This window comes from Anopheles aquasalis, chromosome 2 (assembly GCF_943734665.1).
Source record: "Anopheles aquasalis chromosome 2, idAnoAquaMG_Q_19, whole genome shotgun sequence".
Lineage (NCBI taxonomy): Eukaryota > Metazoa > Arthropoda > Insecta > Diptera > Culicidae > Anopheles > Anopheles aquasalis.
In genome coordinates, this window is record NC_064877.1 from 78,363,147 (window position 1) to 78,378,146 (window position 15,000).

General features: G+C 49.8%; 2 protein-coding genes across 8 annotated transcripts; one reads left to right on the top strand and one right to left on the bottom strand.

Annotated features, from left to right (window-relative positions):
• Positions 1 to 4,746: 4,746 nt before the first annotated feature.
• LOC126581506 (endothelin-converting enzyme homolog) lies at positions 4,747 to 10,328 on the top strand. 7 transcript variants are annotated; one of them, XM_050245203.1, is made up of 6 exons: positions 5,918 to 5,981; positions 6,042 to 6,683; positions 6,788 to 7,055; positions 7,190 to 7,704; positions 7,781 to 8,199; positions 8,264 to 10,328. In XM_050245203.1, exons 3-6 carry the CDS (start codon positions 6,788 to 6,790, stop codon positions 9,417 to 9,419), a joined length of 2,358 nt encoding a protein of 785 aa, XP_050101160.1. In that variant the 5' UTR covers positions 5,918 to 5,981; positions 6,042 to 6,683; the 3' UTR covers positions 9,420 to 10,328. The 7 variants fall into 7 exon arrangements, with proteins under 7 accessions (XP_050101159.1, XP_050101164.1, XP_050101163.1 ...); XM_050245205.1 differs by having other exon boundaries at positions 6,042 to 6,574; XM_050245202.1 differs by lacking the exons at positions 5,918 to 5,981; positions 6,042 to 6,683 and adding an exon at positions 4,747 to 5,316.
• A 33-nt stretch (positions 10,329 to 10,361) lies between these two features.
• LOC126581773 (ovochymase-2-like) lies at positions 10,362 to 13,497 on the bottom strand. The gene is made up of 5 exons (XM_050245652.1): positions 12,706 to 13,497; positions 11,901 to 12,170; positions 11,579 to 11,779; positions 11,146 to 11,342; positions 10,362 to 10,989 (listed from the first exon to the last, which is right to left on the bottom strand). Exons 1-5 carry the CDS (start codon positions 13,421 to 13,423, stop codon positions 10,885 to 10,887), a joined length of 1,491 nt encoding a protein of 496 aa, XP_050101609.1. The 5' UTR covers positions 13,424 to 13,497; the 3' UTR covers positions 10,362 to 10,884.
• Between the last annotated feature and the right edge of the window lie 1,503 nt (positions 13,498 to 15,000).

The following is a 15,000-nucleotide window of genomic DNA, read 5'->3' on the forward strand; positions in this document are numbered from 1 at the left end:
GTATGGGTTGTGGAATTTTAATTCCCTCTCGGTGTGTGGGGTACTTTAAACAAAAAACCAGTAAAGTAAACTAAATTAATCAGTTACTTTTATTTTTTAGAGAACAAATTAGGTTTATGGCTTGCAAAATTCTAGAGCATGAACAAATGGCGAATGTTCACTTTTTCTATGCTAATCGACACTTTTTAGAATAATGTTTAATATTTAAAAATCCGAGGACATTGCTCCGATGGATAGCCGTACCGAATTTCTCCACTCAAACGCTTCGCTGTCTCTGCAATTTGATCCTAACTTTGGCACCAGCGATTTAACATTCGAGCTGACCGGTGAATGCATCCGTAGCATGAAAATCGATAAGAAATAAATAATTGAACGCAATTCCCCTTTTATTCAGATGCTAACGTATCATCATCATCTGCCGGGCGAAGAACCGCCTGGCGCAGTCAATGCACAAATGGCGGGCTGGTAGGACGTCGGTTCCCGCCTTCCTGTCTGTTGGACTGCGGGATGCCGATTGACATGCTGGATTTTCCGACAACCGTCGACCGACCGAACGACCGACCGACAGTCGACGCCAGGCCAGTAACGGTGGACAGTAAATTGTACTTACTGCACTTCCCTTTTTGGGTTGACAGCAGGAGCAAAGGGGACACACGTTCGCCCCGGGGTTGGAAATGAAGCATGACATCGTCCGCATTTTACTGAAGACAAGCCGAGGGGCAAGGGGGTCGGGTTGATGCACTGGACTGCCACTAAGAGCACCGGGAAAACGGGACAAGAACGGGACAAAAAGTAAACAAATTCGGTGACACTCGGTGTGGTACTCCTTGGGAACCTTACTTTTGGCAATGTTTTACTGTTACTTGGAATCGGCATATCCGGCCGAGGACAGGCGGTTGTTTCCCTGCCAACGCGATGATCGTGCAGAGAGTGGCTGGCCGCGCTCGACGAGGCACTGGTTTCCGGCGTCTTCACATGCTGTCACCGGCTGCTGGCTGGCCCGGAATGATTTATGTTTGGATTAAAACCTAACTAACCCATGCATAGATGAGCGAGGTAGTAGTATCTTTCTTCTACTTTAAAGCAATATTAAAGGTTTATTTAAAGCTCAGCAGCTCATTAGAAAATTCGTTTCATTTCGCTCTTTACTATGAACATGTTTTATTCCTCACGTGAATTCCAGCGAGGCCATGCATGAGCGATACAACGATACAGGATTCGGTGACGTTCGTTTAAAACATTCATCATCATGTTGTACGCTGTGGAGAGACACTGGCCCCTGCACCATAGACCGTCGTTAAAGTTTGATTAAAGTTCGTCATCGTCAACCCAAACGCTCAAGCTTCCTCGGAAACAGGCTCTCACGGTTGACCTCATGATCGAGGCGTGACTCCGGGTTTTTGGTGAAGCGAAGCCAGCCGTCGAACGACGCTGCAGAACGGTCGATGCACGGTTTGTTCGAAAACTAACTGCACCACCAACTGCTGGTGCAGTGGTAGGGGGAGGGAGGGGGTAGAAAAGTGGGTGGTTTTCGCGCTCGTGTAGGAACTAATCAGAGCGTCCGTGATTGAAGCTTCCGCACTGGTTTGCTGCTGCTGCTGCTGCTGCTGCTGGTGGCCCAGGCTCTATACCGCGCGAACCTCAAGCACATGTCAAGCCACCGCTGCTGCCGCCACCATTGCCAGCATACTTTTCGCGGCACAACCGAGAGCGGCGCAACACGAAACGATGACGATCCGCAGCGATAGTTTAGCAGCAGTAGCGGCAACAGCACCGAAACCACTTTCGTCAACGTGCCTAGTTCCGGTTGCGCGCACAGATTCGCCTTCTCACCGACCACCGACCACGGACGTTCTAAACTACCGAAATCCCTCACACGCGTCCGCTTTCAGGTTCCTCGCAGCGCACAAAACACATCGATGCGTCGTTGCCGCGAGGATGCACTCTGTGCTGTCACTTCCCATGAATCGCTCGCCACCATCGCGTTTGCATAGAAGACGCAGCAGCAGCAGCAAGCAGGGTGGGATAAGCTAACAGTTCGAATTTGACTGTACAATGCATCGTATAATTGAGTTTCGAGTTCGAGCTCGGGGCCCGGAAGTGAAGGGCACAAGAAAAAGCTTTTGTCGCTTTTATTTGACTTTATATTTAGGTCATCACCGGAGTGTCGCAGACCCGCATTCTAGGTCTTCTAGGAGCGCGGTCTTCTGGTTTCCTTTCTCCTTCGGCGTCCTGGGGTTCCGCGTGGCCTGACCGGAAACCGAGAGGCTGCTGCTGCGGAACCGGAACTCTCTGCAACTCTCTGCACCTCGCTGGCCATTTCACCGGGTGTCAACCTTTGGCCTCGTCACCGAGCTTGACCTGGGACCGCGTACGCAAACTTTCAGCCAAAATGGCGGCATAGCGAGCGAGCGAACGAGCGGTCAGGCTTGATGGACCTGACGGGCCCGGTCAGCGGCTACATATAATCAAAAGTCTTAACGCATCGTTGCCTGGCGGTTTTTGGGCCTCGAGTTTGCATTTCATGCTCGTTCGTTCGCTCGCTGGCCACAACGCTGCTCACGGGGGACGACGTGTCGAGAGGAGGGTTTTAGTTTGATCCACCGATCTGTCATCGTCGGGATATGCGGGAGATTGTTTAGATGACAAGGGGTTTTGCTTGCGCTCGAGTGACACATGTTGTTTGGCGGAACAACAAACCGAGCGTCGACAGCGTTCGATGATGTGTGGTGGTGCCTGACATTGATGGCAGCGAGCTGGAACAAGTCCCACGATCGATCGCTTGTCGAGAGGGCATCCATTTTTAATTTGAGTTTTCCATCGTTGTGCGCTACCTGGTGAAGTGTGTATCATGATTACGCGGGAACAACTTGAACCTTATTCTATCCATCACCGATAGAACTGGTTAGATTGGGACTTGAGGCCATGCAAAGCAAATATCATGGAGCGCCGGTTGCTATGCAATTGACCGCGCGGAAACAACGACGTGCAATTCACGATTTCCAGGCATGCTACGATCGTGCTGCAATTGGTACAACAGTACAATAAGAGCCGTGTGAATAGGCCGCGGTCGAGTGTGCTGGATGCATTTCGGTTCCCAAAAAAGTTCTTTCAACCAAGTGCCTTTCCACCGCGTACCTTTTCGCGGAATGTCGATATGATCCGCCCCACCGGAAACATATAGGCTTACATTGCGGAAAACCTGGAAAAACACCCACCACGGATCACAAGGGTTGCGAAGCTTGTTTTGCATCGCGCTCGATAGTGATGAGTTATGTAGCGGTGGCGAATGGTATCATAAAAAAAAACCGGGGAGTGGGAAAAGAAACAACAGCAACCACCAATCCACTAGCAATAGAAATGGTAGTACGCGCATCTCCCCCTTACTAGTAACCGAATCGCTTGTGCAGCGGTACCGTGGGAGTGCAGGGCAAATGGTGGTGATGGTGGAAGTAGTAAACGGCATTATGACTGTCCTAGTTTGCGTGCGTCCACCAGAGCGTACTACACACGAGACCGCAATTGGTTTGGAGGTTGCATTTGCCGGAAAAGTCATTCAGCTTCGGCAGGATCCGTGATTTCGGGTGGCCACCGAGCGCACGAAGCAAGGACGATCTAAGGGAAGAGAGATTCCGGTCGAATCCCGAGGTCAGCTGTGCTGGATGAACACTTTTCTCCGCCACACAATTTGAGCTACAAACACGATTGCGTTTGCTATCGTGTCCTTGCTATGAGTGCCACGTTCCACGGGGTTGATGTTAAGGGATGAGTTCTGCAACTCATTCTTTTTACAATTATCCGTGTCTGCCCGGAACAAACTAAATGCTACCAGTTTATTGCTAATTTATTGGGTGGTTTTGCACTGTATTCAATGTCTTTTTTCTTCAGTTTTTCGCATTTCAAAAGGATATTCTGCTTCAATTAGCATATGACATACTTTAAACTTTTTCAAATATAAAAACCTATCTTTCTTTGATAAATGCGGTCACCAGTAAAGTAATAAAATGTGTTTTATTACCATTGTATGTTTAATTTTCTACAATGAGGGTTTATGTATAGTATAATCATATTTACTAAAGTAGTTAAACCATGCAGCTAAAAGTCATAATAAAAGTGTTACATAAAATGCTTGAAAGACATTCATTGGTTCTTTGTTTTGTTTAATTTTAAACTGCATTTTATGGATTGATTGAAAATAAATCGATAGATAAGAAACTCTAGAATCATATCTATTTCTCAAAAACCGTTAATCCCATTCAAATTGATCCCTTACCAGCTGATTGCAAACACTGACACACCAGCGCTGCACTGACAGTTCCCGAGTCACCACCGGAACCGGTGGGAACCAACGGGTGGCCACGTGCCGTGCTTTCCGGATGGTGGAGGGGCAGGTTTGTTTTGGTGCGCCAGCTTTGGCCCGGCAATTCCGCGCCACTATGCGTACTGCTCTGCTCGTGGCGTCATCCGTTGACAGCACACTCGCGGACACCGTAGAACGCAGCCGCCGTACCGTTGACGGTTCCGGCGCATGCCCGTTACCACTATTTTCATCCCATGGCCCATGGCCTGGGATCCCATACACACTCCACTATCATCACAAACCGTTTTTACGGACGCGAAACGGCAAACATCTCACCTCAACACGGTGTTCGATCGTTTACCTAACAAAATCCGTCTCCATCGTTGGCGTCACATACACGGCTTCACCGTCTGGGTGGGCAATAGAACGACGATAGAAGGTCATTCCGTGGCTAGAATTATAAACAAAAGTGAAAAGTGCTAAATGGCAGTCATGTAGTGGGGCAGGGTGCATTGATGCGATGGACTGATGCATTGCTGCGTACGTCCGTTGCAGATGGGCTGGTGATAAAAAGGAAAACACCGCGGAAGACAAACTATTTAGATTTAATCCCTCGTGCAAACAGGCGGCGAGAAGAGCAAGTGTCGACGGTCGCCGTGCCGCCAAGTAAACAAATCGTGGAAGAACGGGAGTTGTGCGAGGATTTTTGCATTCGCCAGTGCCAGTGCACCCCACGGGGATTGATTGGTTTGCAATATGGTAGAAAGCTGTTCCTCGACGGAGGCTCGACTTTGTGAGCTCTAGGCACACAAAAAGATTCCCATATGTTCAGTGATTGTGAATCGATAGTAGGGACGCCAGGGGTCTTGATAAGCACCACTTCAGCACCGATCGATATTTCCACACGGCTATAGGAAAAAAAACTACCGACGCCGAACTGCCGATTGCTCATTCGCGTATTATCAGCGGATAAAAGTACGCACACACAAAAAAAAATCACCGAAATGTCGGTCCAGGTGAGTACACAACGGGTCTAGCTACCAAGAATCTGGAATCAACATGGAATGTTAGTCATATGATGGGACTGCTCCATGTTTACTGTTGTCTATGCTTGGCTGTATGGTCCACACACTAGTCACAGACGCACTTGGTGATGTACATAATATGGACACTCCGCGATTGCATGATACAGTGGGAGATAAGTAGAGATAAGATAAGGAAAAAGCATACCTTTCGTTGTGTTCTACAGTCGCTCCGATGCAGACAGTTTGTTGAGGTTGGCCGACATTCAAGGTAGCGAACGGTTCTGTGTTTGCGGTCAGGTTTCCGGCGCCCTGATAAGCGTGTTGCTGGATCGCATTTAACTAAAAACAGACAACCCATTTTATTTTTAACCTTTTGCAAGGCACTTATTGGGCTTGCTGAGAAAAGATAGACTTGTTGCTCGTGCAGTTATTGATTGTAAAGTTCCCAGAAGTGATAGCTACCAGGATGCTAGACTGCTGCTACGAATCGTGCGAAACCAGCTGGAAACAGTTCCACACTAATCCTCGGTATAGATAATAGCTCTATCCCACAAGCATCCACTCGTACCGTGGACTACCACTTAGTTGCTCGGTTCCTCACATAACCCAATCTCCCTCGTCTCAATTGGCGCTTGGACAAAGCTACAAAACCCTCGGTACGGTCCGGAACAACACGAGGAACGTGTCTAGTCAATTAAGATGTCTATTTACTTCAGGTTCATTCTGACATGATACCAAGTAGCTCGCCGCACGTGTGCGATCTGTTTGTGCGCTCCACATGTCAACGGAACTTCATGATGCTTGATTCATGGGCCGAGAATGGGTGACATCGGAGGCTTTCGACGATGGTTTCCGTCCAGCGCTAAACATGCAAACCTAAGCATTCTTGCTCACATTCATTGCCGATGACAAATTGGCCGCAGTACAGAAGTGTCGGTGGCGGGGTTTTGATGTTGGGAATGGGTGAGGATCACGCAAGCGCGCGCGAGATGTCGTGCGCCACTAGCGAATGCGTCATTGCCCCGCTCGTTCGCGCTTTACGATCGCGGGGGCCCTCTTCCGGGCGCACTCGTGTTGGGGCTGATCAGTTCGTTGTTGCGATTCGTTGCGTTCGTTTGCGAGAGAAGTCGGCCAGCGCCCTCCCGCAGCGCAACGCATCAACGCATTGTTTATAGGCCAGCGGTTTATTGATTAGCGAGCGAGCGAGCGCGCGCGCCTTGGAACAGCTTGGTTGCGAGAAGAGAATGAGGTAGGCAGTACGGTTGGCAGTGATGCTCGTTGAGCATCTTTGAATAGAATTGTTGGCCCGTTGAGTCCCGATTGTGTTGATAGTGTTGCTGTGGTTGTTGTTGTGCGAGGTAACGTGATCTACTCCGCGATCTAGTTAAGCGATTTAATTGATGAGTTGTATTAGTAGGTCATTCGTTTCGTTTCGTTTATTTTGCTCATTTCTGCATTTCAGATGACGAGATACAAGCAGGCAGACTTTGCCGACGAGGACAGCATTGGATCGATACAGATGAATGAAACGCGAAGTCCAACGATGAAAATCCGCTACCATGCTGCCCGCGGAACGTCGCTCTGGAACGCACGGAGCAAACTGGAGAAGCTGCTGATTCTGTTGCTCATGTTCTCGATCGTACTGATAGTGGTACTGAGCAGTCTGTTGGCCAACGATAGTACTCGCATCCTGCACGTACGTCCACACGTGGGAAGCGGTAAAGATAAAGGTAAGGTAGCACACGCAGAGCGGTGTATGCGTTTATTTTTAGTTCTGCGGCCCCCCGCCATTAGCCACAACAATATAAATACGTTTTTAACGCCCGCTTCCGTCCGCCATCGCGGTGTTTTCGGTCACGGTTAGACGCGTTCGGGGTGGATGAGCAGATGCCGTGCCTGAACCAGCACTGCATCTTTGCGGCCAGCGAGATTCTCCATTCGATCGACTGGACGGTGGATCCGTGCGATGACTTCTACGCGTTCTCGTGCAACCAGTGGATCAAGAACAACCCGATCCCGGAGGGTAAGTCGATGTGGGGTCTGTTCGGCAAGCTGGAGCAGAAGAACCAGCTGATCCTGAAGAACGCACTCGAGCGGCCATTGACGGATTTCAAGTCGAAAGCGGAGAAAAAAGCGAAGCTGTTCTATCAGAGCTGTTTGGATGAGGAGGAGATGGAGAAGCTGGGCGCAGTACCGTTGCAGAAGCTTCTCCTGCAGATCGGTGGCTGGAACATAACGGCCAATGCGAGTGGGTTCGATGTGAGCAAGTGGTCGCTGCAGCGCACGCTCCAGACACTGCAGATCAAGTACAATATGGGTGGACTGTTTGGATGGGCGGTAGGGGAGGATGATCGCAATTCGAGCAAGCACATCATACAGGTAAGCGGGGCCATTCACCCTTTCAGACGGAGCGGCTATTGTTTAAATACTCTTTCTTTTCTCTCTTTTCGGTCAGATTGATCAGGGTGGACTGACGCTTCCATCGAGGGACAACTATTTGAACAAGACTGCCAATGCCAAGATACTGGCGGCGTATCTCGACTACATGACCAAGGTTTCGGTGCTGCTGGGCGCAGATGAGGCCGATTCCCGCCGTCAGATGCTGGATGTGATTGAATTCGAGACGCGGCTAGCGAACATCACGACGCCCCAGGACTTGCGGCGTGATGAGGAAACGCTTTACCATCTGATGACACTGGCCGCGCTGCAAGAGAAGGCACCGTTCATCAACTGGCAGGAACACTTTGAGGAAGCGTTCCGATTGGTGCGCCGCAAGATCACGGAGAAGGAGAAGATCGTCGTTTATGCGCCGGAGTATCTTGAGAAGTTGAATCTTCTGATGAAAGAGTACACGGCAACGGATGAGAAGAAGATGTAAGTAGAAACAGTGTAATGCTGGACAATCTGATGATATTAACGGGTCTGGTGTCTCTTTTAGTATTCTCAACAACTACCTTGTGTGGCAAACGGTGCGATCCCTGACCGCCTGCCTAACGAAGGCATTCCGAGATGCGTACAAAGGCCTCCGTAAGGCACTGATGGGCTCAGACGGAGGTGAAGAACTGTGGCGGTATTGTGTATCGGATACGAGCAACGTGCTAGGATTCGCGGTCGGTGCCATGTTCGTACGGGACGTGTTCCATGGTGACTCGAAGCCACAGGCCGAAGACATGATCAACCAGGTGCGGGATGCGTTCAAGGAGAACTTTAAAAACCTCGACTGGATGGACAGTGAAACGCGCCGGTTGGCGGTGGAGAAGGCGGATGCGATCAGCGATATGATCGGTTTCCCCGATTACATTCTCAATCCGGAGGAGCTAGATCGGAAGTACCAGGAGCTGAACATCGATCCGAAAACCTACTTCGATAACAACATCAACTACAACATCTACAGTCTGAAGAAGAACCTGGAAAAGTTGGATCAACAGGTTAACAAAACCAAATGGGGCATGACCCCGCCAACGGTGAACGCTTACTACACACCGACCAAGAACCAGATCGTCTTCCCGGCCGGCATCCTGCAGTCGCCCTTCTTCGACATCAAAAACTCAAAGAGTCTCAACTACGGGGCGATGGGTGTCGTGATGGGGCACGAGTTGACGCACGCGTTCGACGACCAAGGGCGCGAGTATGATAAGTACGGTAATTTGCATCAATGGTGGGCGAACCGGACGATCGCACGGTTCAAGAACCAGACCGAGTGCTTCAATCAACAGTACAGTGCGTACAAGATCAATGGCAAGACCGTGAACGGTAAGCAGACGATGGGTGAGAACATTGCTGATAACGGTGGCCTGAAGGCGGCCTTCCACGCGTACATCAACAACGAGAAGAGCAGCTTCACCGATACGGACACGTTGCCACTGCCGGGCGTTAACATGACCCACCGTCAGCTGTTTTTCGTTTCGTTCGCCCAAGTATGGTGCTCGACGGTCACCGACGAAACGACAACACTGCAGATCGAAAAGGATTCCCATTCTCCGCCCAAGTTCCGTGTGATAGGGCCGCTCTCGAATTTGAAGGAGTTTTCGGAAACGTTCAACTGTCCGCTCGGGACGGCCATGAATCCGTTCGACAAGTGTGTAGTCTGGTAGAGAGAAGGCGAAAGAGAGAGAGAGAGAGAGAGAAGCATAAAGAGTGCTTTTTATGATGGTTCCAGAGCGTGTGCCAAAGCGTGCCACGCACTTCCGGTACGCACAGTTGGTACAAAAATGGATTCCTTTCCAAGCTCTTCGTTTCGCAAAGAGGGTCGCAACGACTCCCACCGTGAGGATATGTTTTCTTATTTGTGATCCAGTTTTAATTACTTTAATCCCTTACGCTTAGCGAATAAGCGATGGATGAGGCTCATCTATCAGCGCGCCAAATTATACACAAATCATTACATGATAAGAAGGACGAGGAGGAGATCAAAGGTCCTCGGTGGGCCTTTGGTGGACGAGATATCAATTAGTGGACTCTTCCTACTCTTAAGCGAGGGTAAACGGCGGCGTTGCTCGCTACTCGATGTTTGTACACTGTGTTTTTCCTATTGCTGCTGCGAGGACATCTATTTTTTTACACATTTTTCACATGCCCGGGAGTGCATTTCGTTTAACGTGTTTTTGTTTTCTTTGTTACAACCGTTTATTCCACGTTTTGTGACGTGAGCGAAACACAAAAAAAAACACAAACTACAAACTTCTAGTGTGCGTAAGATTAATAATTGTGATTGTATCTTAATGGAGCTAAACCAAAACAAAAAAAAAAGAAGAAATGAAACCAAATCTCAAACACGGATAAGAATGAGTTCGGTGGCACGGGGAAGGATAGGCAGAAATGGAGCGTCATGATGGGTCGTGCTCAAGGAGCGAAGGGCATGTGGTCTGCCGCTGTCGCGGTACGGATTCCCGGTACATTGCAGACATTTAAACAAATTGAATCAATTCCTATTAGACGAAACGTATGGAAATTTGGGGGAAAACCAAAAACTGAAATAAAACTTATCTTAGAATGTACAACCATTCAAATTGCTGTTGTGTGTATTTTATGTTTTAGTTGCTGACTTCATTTTATTTTTTACTCCATCATAACGTCTATCATCGTCTTAAGCAGTCCCAGAATCCATTTTTTTTCACTGTTTCCTGTTAATCCTGTGGTTAGGAAGGTGATGTTCTCATTGACTTAAGTAATCAAGCTTCATTCCCATCCCATATCGATACTTATTTCGGGACGTTACCAGTTTTAACAATCACGCAATCGAAGCTAGCTCAGCTGAGCCTTGGCCAGTATCCCTAGGCAACGTCTGCCCGTTGCCACACGATCCACTCAATCCAATCGAGGAAGAGCGCAACCTTGATGAACCGTATCTTGGTACAGGTTCGGTACAGGACAATGCCCACCAATCGATAATGCCGTCCGATTTCACCCGGCTCGCCCTCCTCAACCTAGGCCATCAGTGTGGGCGCCAGCAGCTCATCGTAGCATACGCTTCCGGTGGGCGGTCTGGTGGTTTGGTTCGGTCCAGCTCGTCGTCCGTTGCTGGCCGTCCGCTTGAACGCAGGCATCGATTTGTCGTTGCTAACATTCACGGCCGAGTAGAGAACGATCTGATCCGGCACGGACCGGGCGTCGACAGTCGGAGAAGGCCTCCACAGGCATGCAAACTGACAGGTGGAGACCAGTCTGAGAAATATCGTTTCAATTTCAGACCGGACAAAAGAAAACAAATCAATTCAGGGCCGGTAAACGACGGAAAGGGAGCAGGGAGAGATGCGGCTGGTCCGGATTATAGCCCTGCCCGTTGGTGCTACAGCGAGGACAGAGCGATACTTACGATACCTTCCGTTCCAGTTCGATTAGTGCGAGATTGCTCTGGCCCTCGGGGATGCCTTCGTCCTCCTCGTTGTCGTCGTCGTCCTGGTCGTCGTCGTCGTCGTTGGTGACAAAGTTCGGGTGTTGATGGAATATCTTTATTGGAGCGTTCACCGCTTGTCCGGCCGACTCGAGGATAATGAATTGCTTCGGCATCGTTGGGGCTGTTTGGAAGATTTTTCAACAAAAAAAAAAAATCACCGCACCTCACCACACCAGACAGGGGCCGGACGGGACAGGCCAGCACCAGGGCAGGTGATTTATTTGGAATCGGTCAATTTATTATGTTGCGGTTCGGTTGAGAATCGGATTCCGCCGGTCCACCATCCACGATCATACATCACATCTTGGCGGTCGGGTCGATAGGGGCCAGCAGTGGGGGGGAGGAGGATGCTATTACCTGCGCTATTGTCCGGTGCCGGATCCGGAGATTCATTTACTCGCCGCCGGCAGCTGGCCGGGGCCAGCAGAAATCGGTCACTTATCAGCACGGCGAAACAATCAATCACCAGAAGGTGGGAGGCGTTGGGGGCCGGACTCACCACGGACGCTAGATATGAAAAGTCCTCCTCCTTGCAGCCACGCCGATATCTTTTGCACACTGGGAGGGGGTTGGGTGGATGAAGGATTCAAATGAATTTCAATTACCACATCGGCGAAATCGATGAGCCTCTTGCGGTGTCCTAATTTACGGAAACATTCGCCCCCCGCTTTCATCTTACTTCGTTCGCTAACTCGGTCAGCTTTCGGGCTGGATTCGAATGCTTTGGTAGCGAGCTCGATCGCTTCTGAGTGCGCGATGGATTCTATCCAATCGAGGTACGCTGGAATACTGATGAAACCAGCGAGACTTTCGTTACTGCAGCGTGCTGGTTGTGCCAGGTTTTCTGGCTCTCGCTGGCCAGTAAACGAAACGATTCCCAGGGCTGTCCAGTGGCCATTTCTGTGAATCGCGAAAGCGCCACCACTGTCACCGTTGCAGACGTTTGTTCCTGCAATTGGCAGGGAAATCGGAATTGATATGCTTGGGTTTTAGCATTTAATGTAATTATTCTGTTAGTGTTCAATCTGTAAGGTCCTTTTACGTTGTTAATCAAGCTTTTGTATTATGTCACTTAAATACTTTACTTTGTTTTAATCGTTCTGAGATTTATCAGGACCAATTTAGAATTATTGATTCAACCGAATGCTCTCCCAGCTTTGTACTAATTCGTTACTAAAATTTGATTTCCTTTTCAGTAACAATTCTTGAGGAAATTAAATTTACTTTAAAGAAGCGATTGATTCAAAAGTTCATTGAATCTAATACATTAAATAGTTAATGGTTTTGAACAGTCATTTTTCAGGAACGTTTCGTAAAATAATATTTTAAATGTATCTTAAATAAGCAACATATCAGTCGCTGATAATTGATTATGAGAGAGTTTAGTGTAGATTTCTCTATAGACTTTGGCTTCTTTTAATCCCAATATTTTGACGTAACCCCTTGGCTGAAGCACAAACGGCAAACACCAACACGCGACTCACCGTTCCGCCAGCCAGCACAGAACATCCCTTCGTAGAGCACCCGGCCAAACAATGGTGGATCACTGGCAAGACACTGCAGGTGGCTTACCGTCGGCATCGTGCTCATCCTAAGAGTCCGCGCCAGTCCATCGCCCTCCGTTAATCCCCAGCCCGAAACGACACCGTACACCCGTACACTGTCCAAGACCACCGGATCATCGGTTGGCCGGGGGAGACAAATCGGTTGCACAAACGCATCGAACTCGAGCAGCGTACGGAGCGCCAGTAGCGCCACATCGTGCTGTGGTGAACCGCTGGCAAAGCGAGCGTGCCGATGAACGGACTGTACCGGGTGCTCCTGGGAGTGGCGGGCCATGGCCAGCAGCTCGTACAGTCCCACACGTACCGTCAGCTCGTTGGCGGCCATCTGATAGCCGCTGGGAGCCGTTACGCAATGGGCAGCCGTAATGATGGCGCGTGGGCCCACGATGAAACCACCGCAAGCGTAGGCCGTGGCCAGCAGCTGTTGCGTACGGTGCCACACCGCCACATGCCACGGGAACTGCCCAGGCCAGGTCGGTTCCCCACCGGTGATGGTACCGGGTGCCGCAATCGGCCGTTGGCCACAGTGGACCGCTTCCACGGTGATGAGCCTCACGAGGATTGACGTTAGCAGCAGCAGCAGCAGTAGCGGAGGCAGTAGCGTTGGTGATGGATGCTTACTATCAATACGCATCATCGCACAGACACTGTACACCACTGGTGACCTTTCGGAGGGGGTTGAAAGCGATACGCATCGATCGAGCGAACCGCGTGACTGACGTCTTTGATCTGAGTTCTCGGCCATCCAAAGGCCTGGTAAACTATTGGCGTTAAGAAGCATCGATTGTGCGGTCAGGTGGATTGAAAAGTGCTGTGGCCAGCGCTAGTAATGCCCGGTAGCTCACACCAACTAAGGTATTTGTTAGTTCTCGTTCGGTTCTAGACAACATTCCCCAACATTCGCATTCCTGCAACATTTCTGATGTAAACTGTGGTTGTTTTCACTCTAGAATCCCGGATCCAGGGAGGTTTTTCCAGCATCTAATTGGATTATGCACGATCCGGCATCCGGTTCCCGGGGAATCAGTCTTGACGTATTGGCAATTTCTCGATTTACCTTCGACCCGGAGTAAGGTCAGCACATCAAACTGATAACACCCGGAGAGGCCTCCGGTGATGCTCGGACTCTCTGGGCACACTCTGGGCTCTGGAGTTGAAAACATGGAACCACTTAGGTGCAAACCACTCCAACTGGCCACCGGGTGGTTGGATCAGGGGTTTACAGCAAAACTCTCCAAGCGGCTGCAAGGATTTCCCGCTGGTCGAAGGGATGGAAAATAAATTTGTTTACAATCCGATTCCGGGCTGTCAGGATTCGGACCAACCGACTCTTCTGGCCAGCTGGTATCGAGAGGCTATGGTTCGGTAATTTTCTCACGTTTTTCTGATAAACCACCTGGTGTTTTCTCCGGTGGTGGTGGTGGTGTGGTATTTGTGGCCGTGATTGCCAACCAGGGGATCCTCGTAGATCCTGCGGACCAGAAGCATTCGCATCGGGATGCTGGAATCCTCGGGCATGGTACGTGCAACAATTTGTTGTTAGAGAGAGAGGGAGAGAAAACGGGAGGCGCATTCCTGGTTGTCACTTTCGCTTCCCGTTCCCGTTCCTGTCCGTCCATTCATTCGTTCGTTAAGAACCGATGGATCTTCATGCTGCATTCCGATGCTAGACTGCAATGGGATGGATTGGTGGAGCGTGCGATGCGCTGGCACTTCCTTCTCTTCCTTGCTCGCCGGTGCCGAGAGAAGCGAGGTGGATTACAGCGACGGACCGTTGGCTATCCGTTCGCGTAAGGTTTCCTCTTCATTAGTTCAACGAAGGAAAGGAATATGTTATGCTGGTACGTCGGCTCAACTACCACACCGGGGGTGCACACCTTCAGTTGTGTCCAGTGATGGCGACGGCGGCGACGGTGGCGGTGAACCGAACCGATGATTCGTGGCTTTCGGGATTCGGTTTGGTTGCAAAAACCGACGGTGCATGCAGCTCGAGTGCGCCCCCAGGATTATCTATCAATTTCAAATTTAGCTAACGAACAGGTTGCAATCAATAGTTGCTTTCGATTCGATTTATTTGTATCCACCCGTGATCCGGTCCGGTTCTCCACCGGTAACAGGTACAGATAACGGTGTTTTTTTGTGGTTGATTGGTGATGGATGTGGGTGATGGTGCCTCCTGTCGGAAAGGATGTTGGTCGAACTGTAACGGATTTA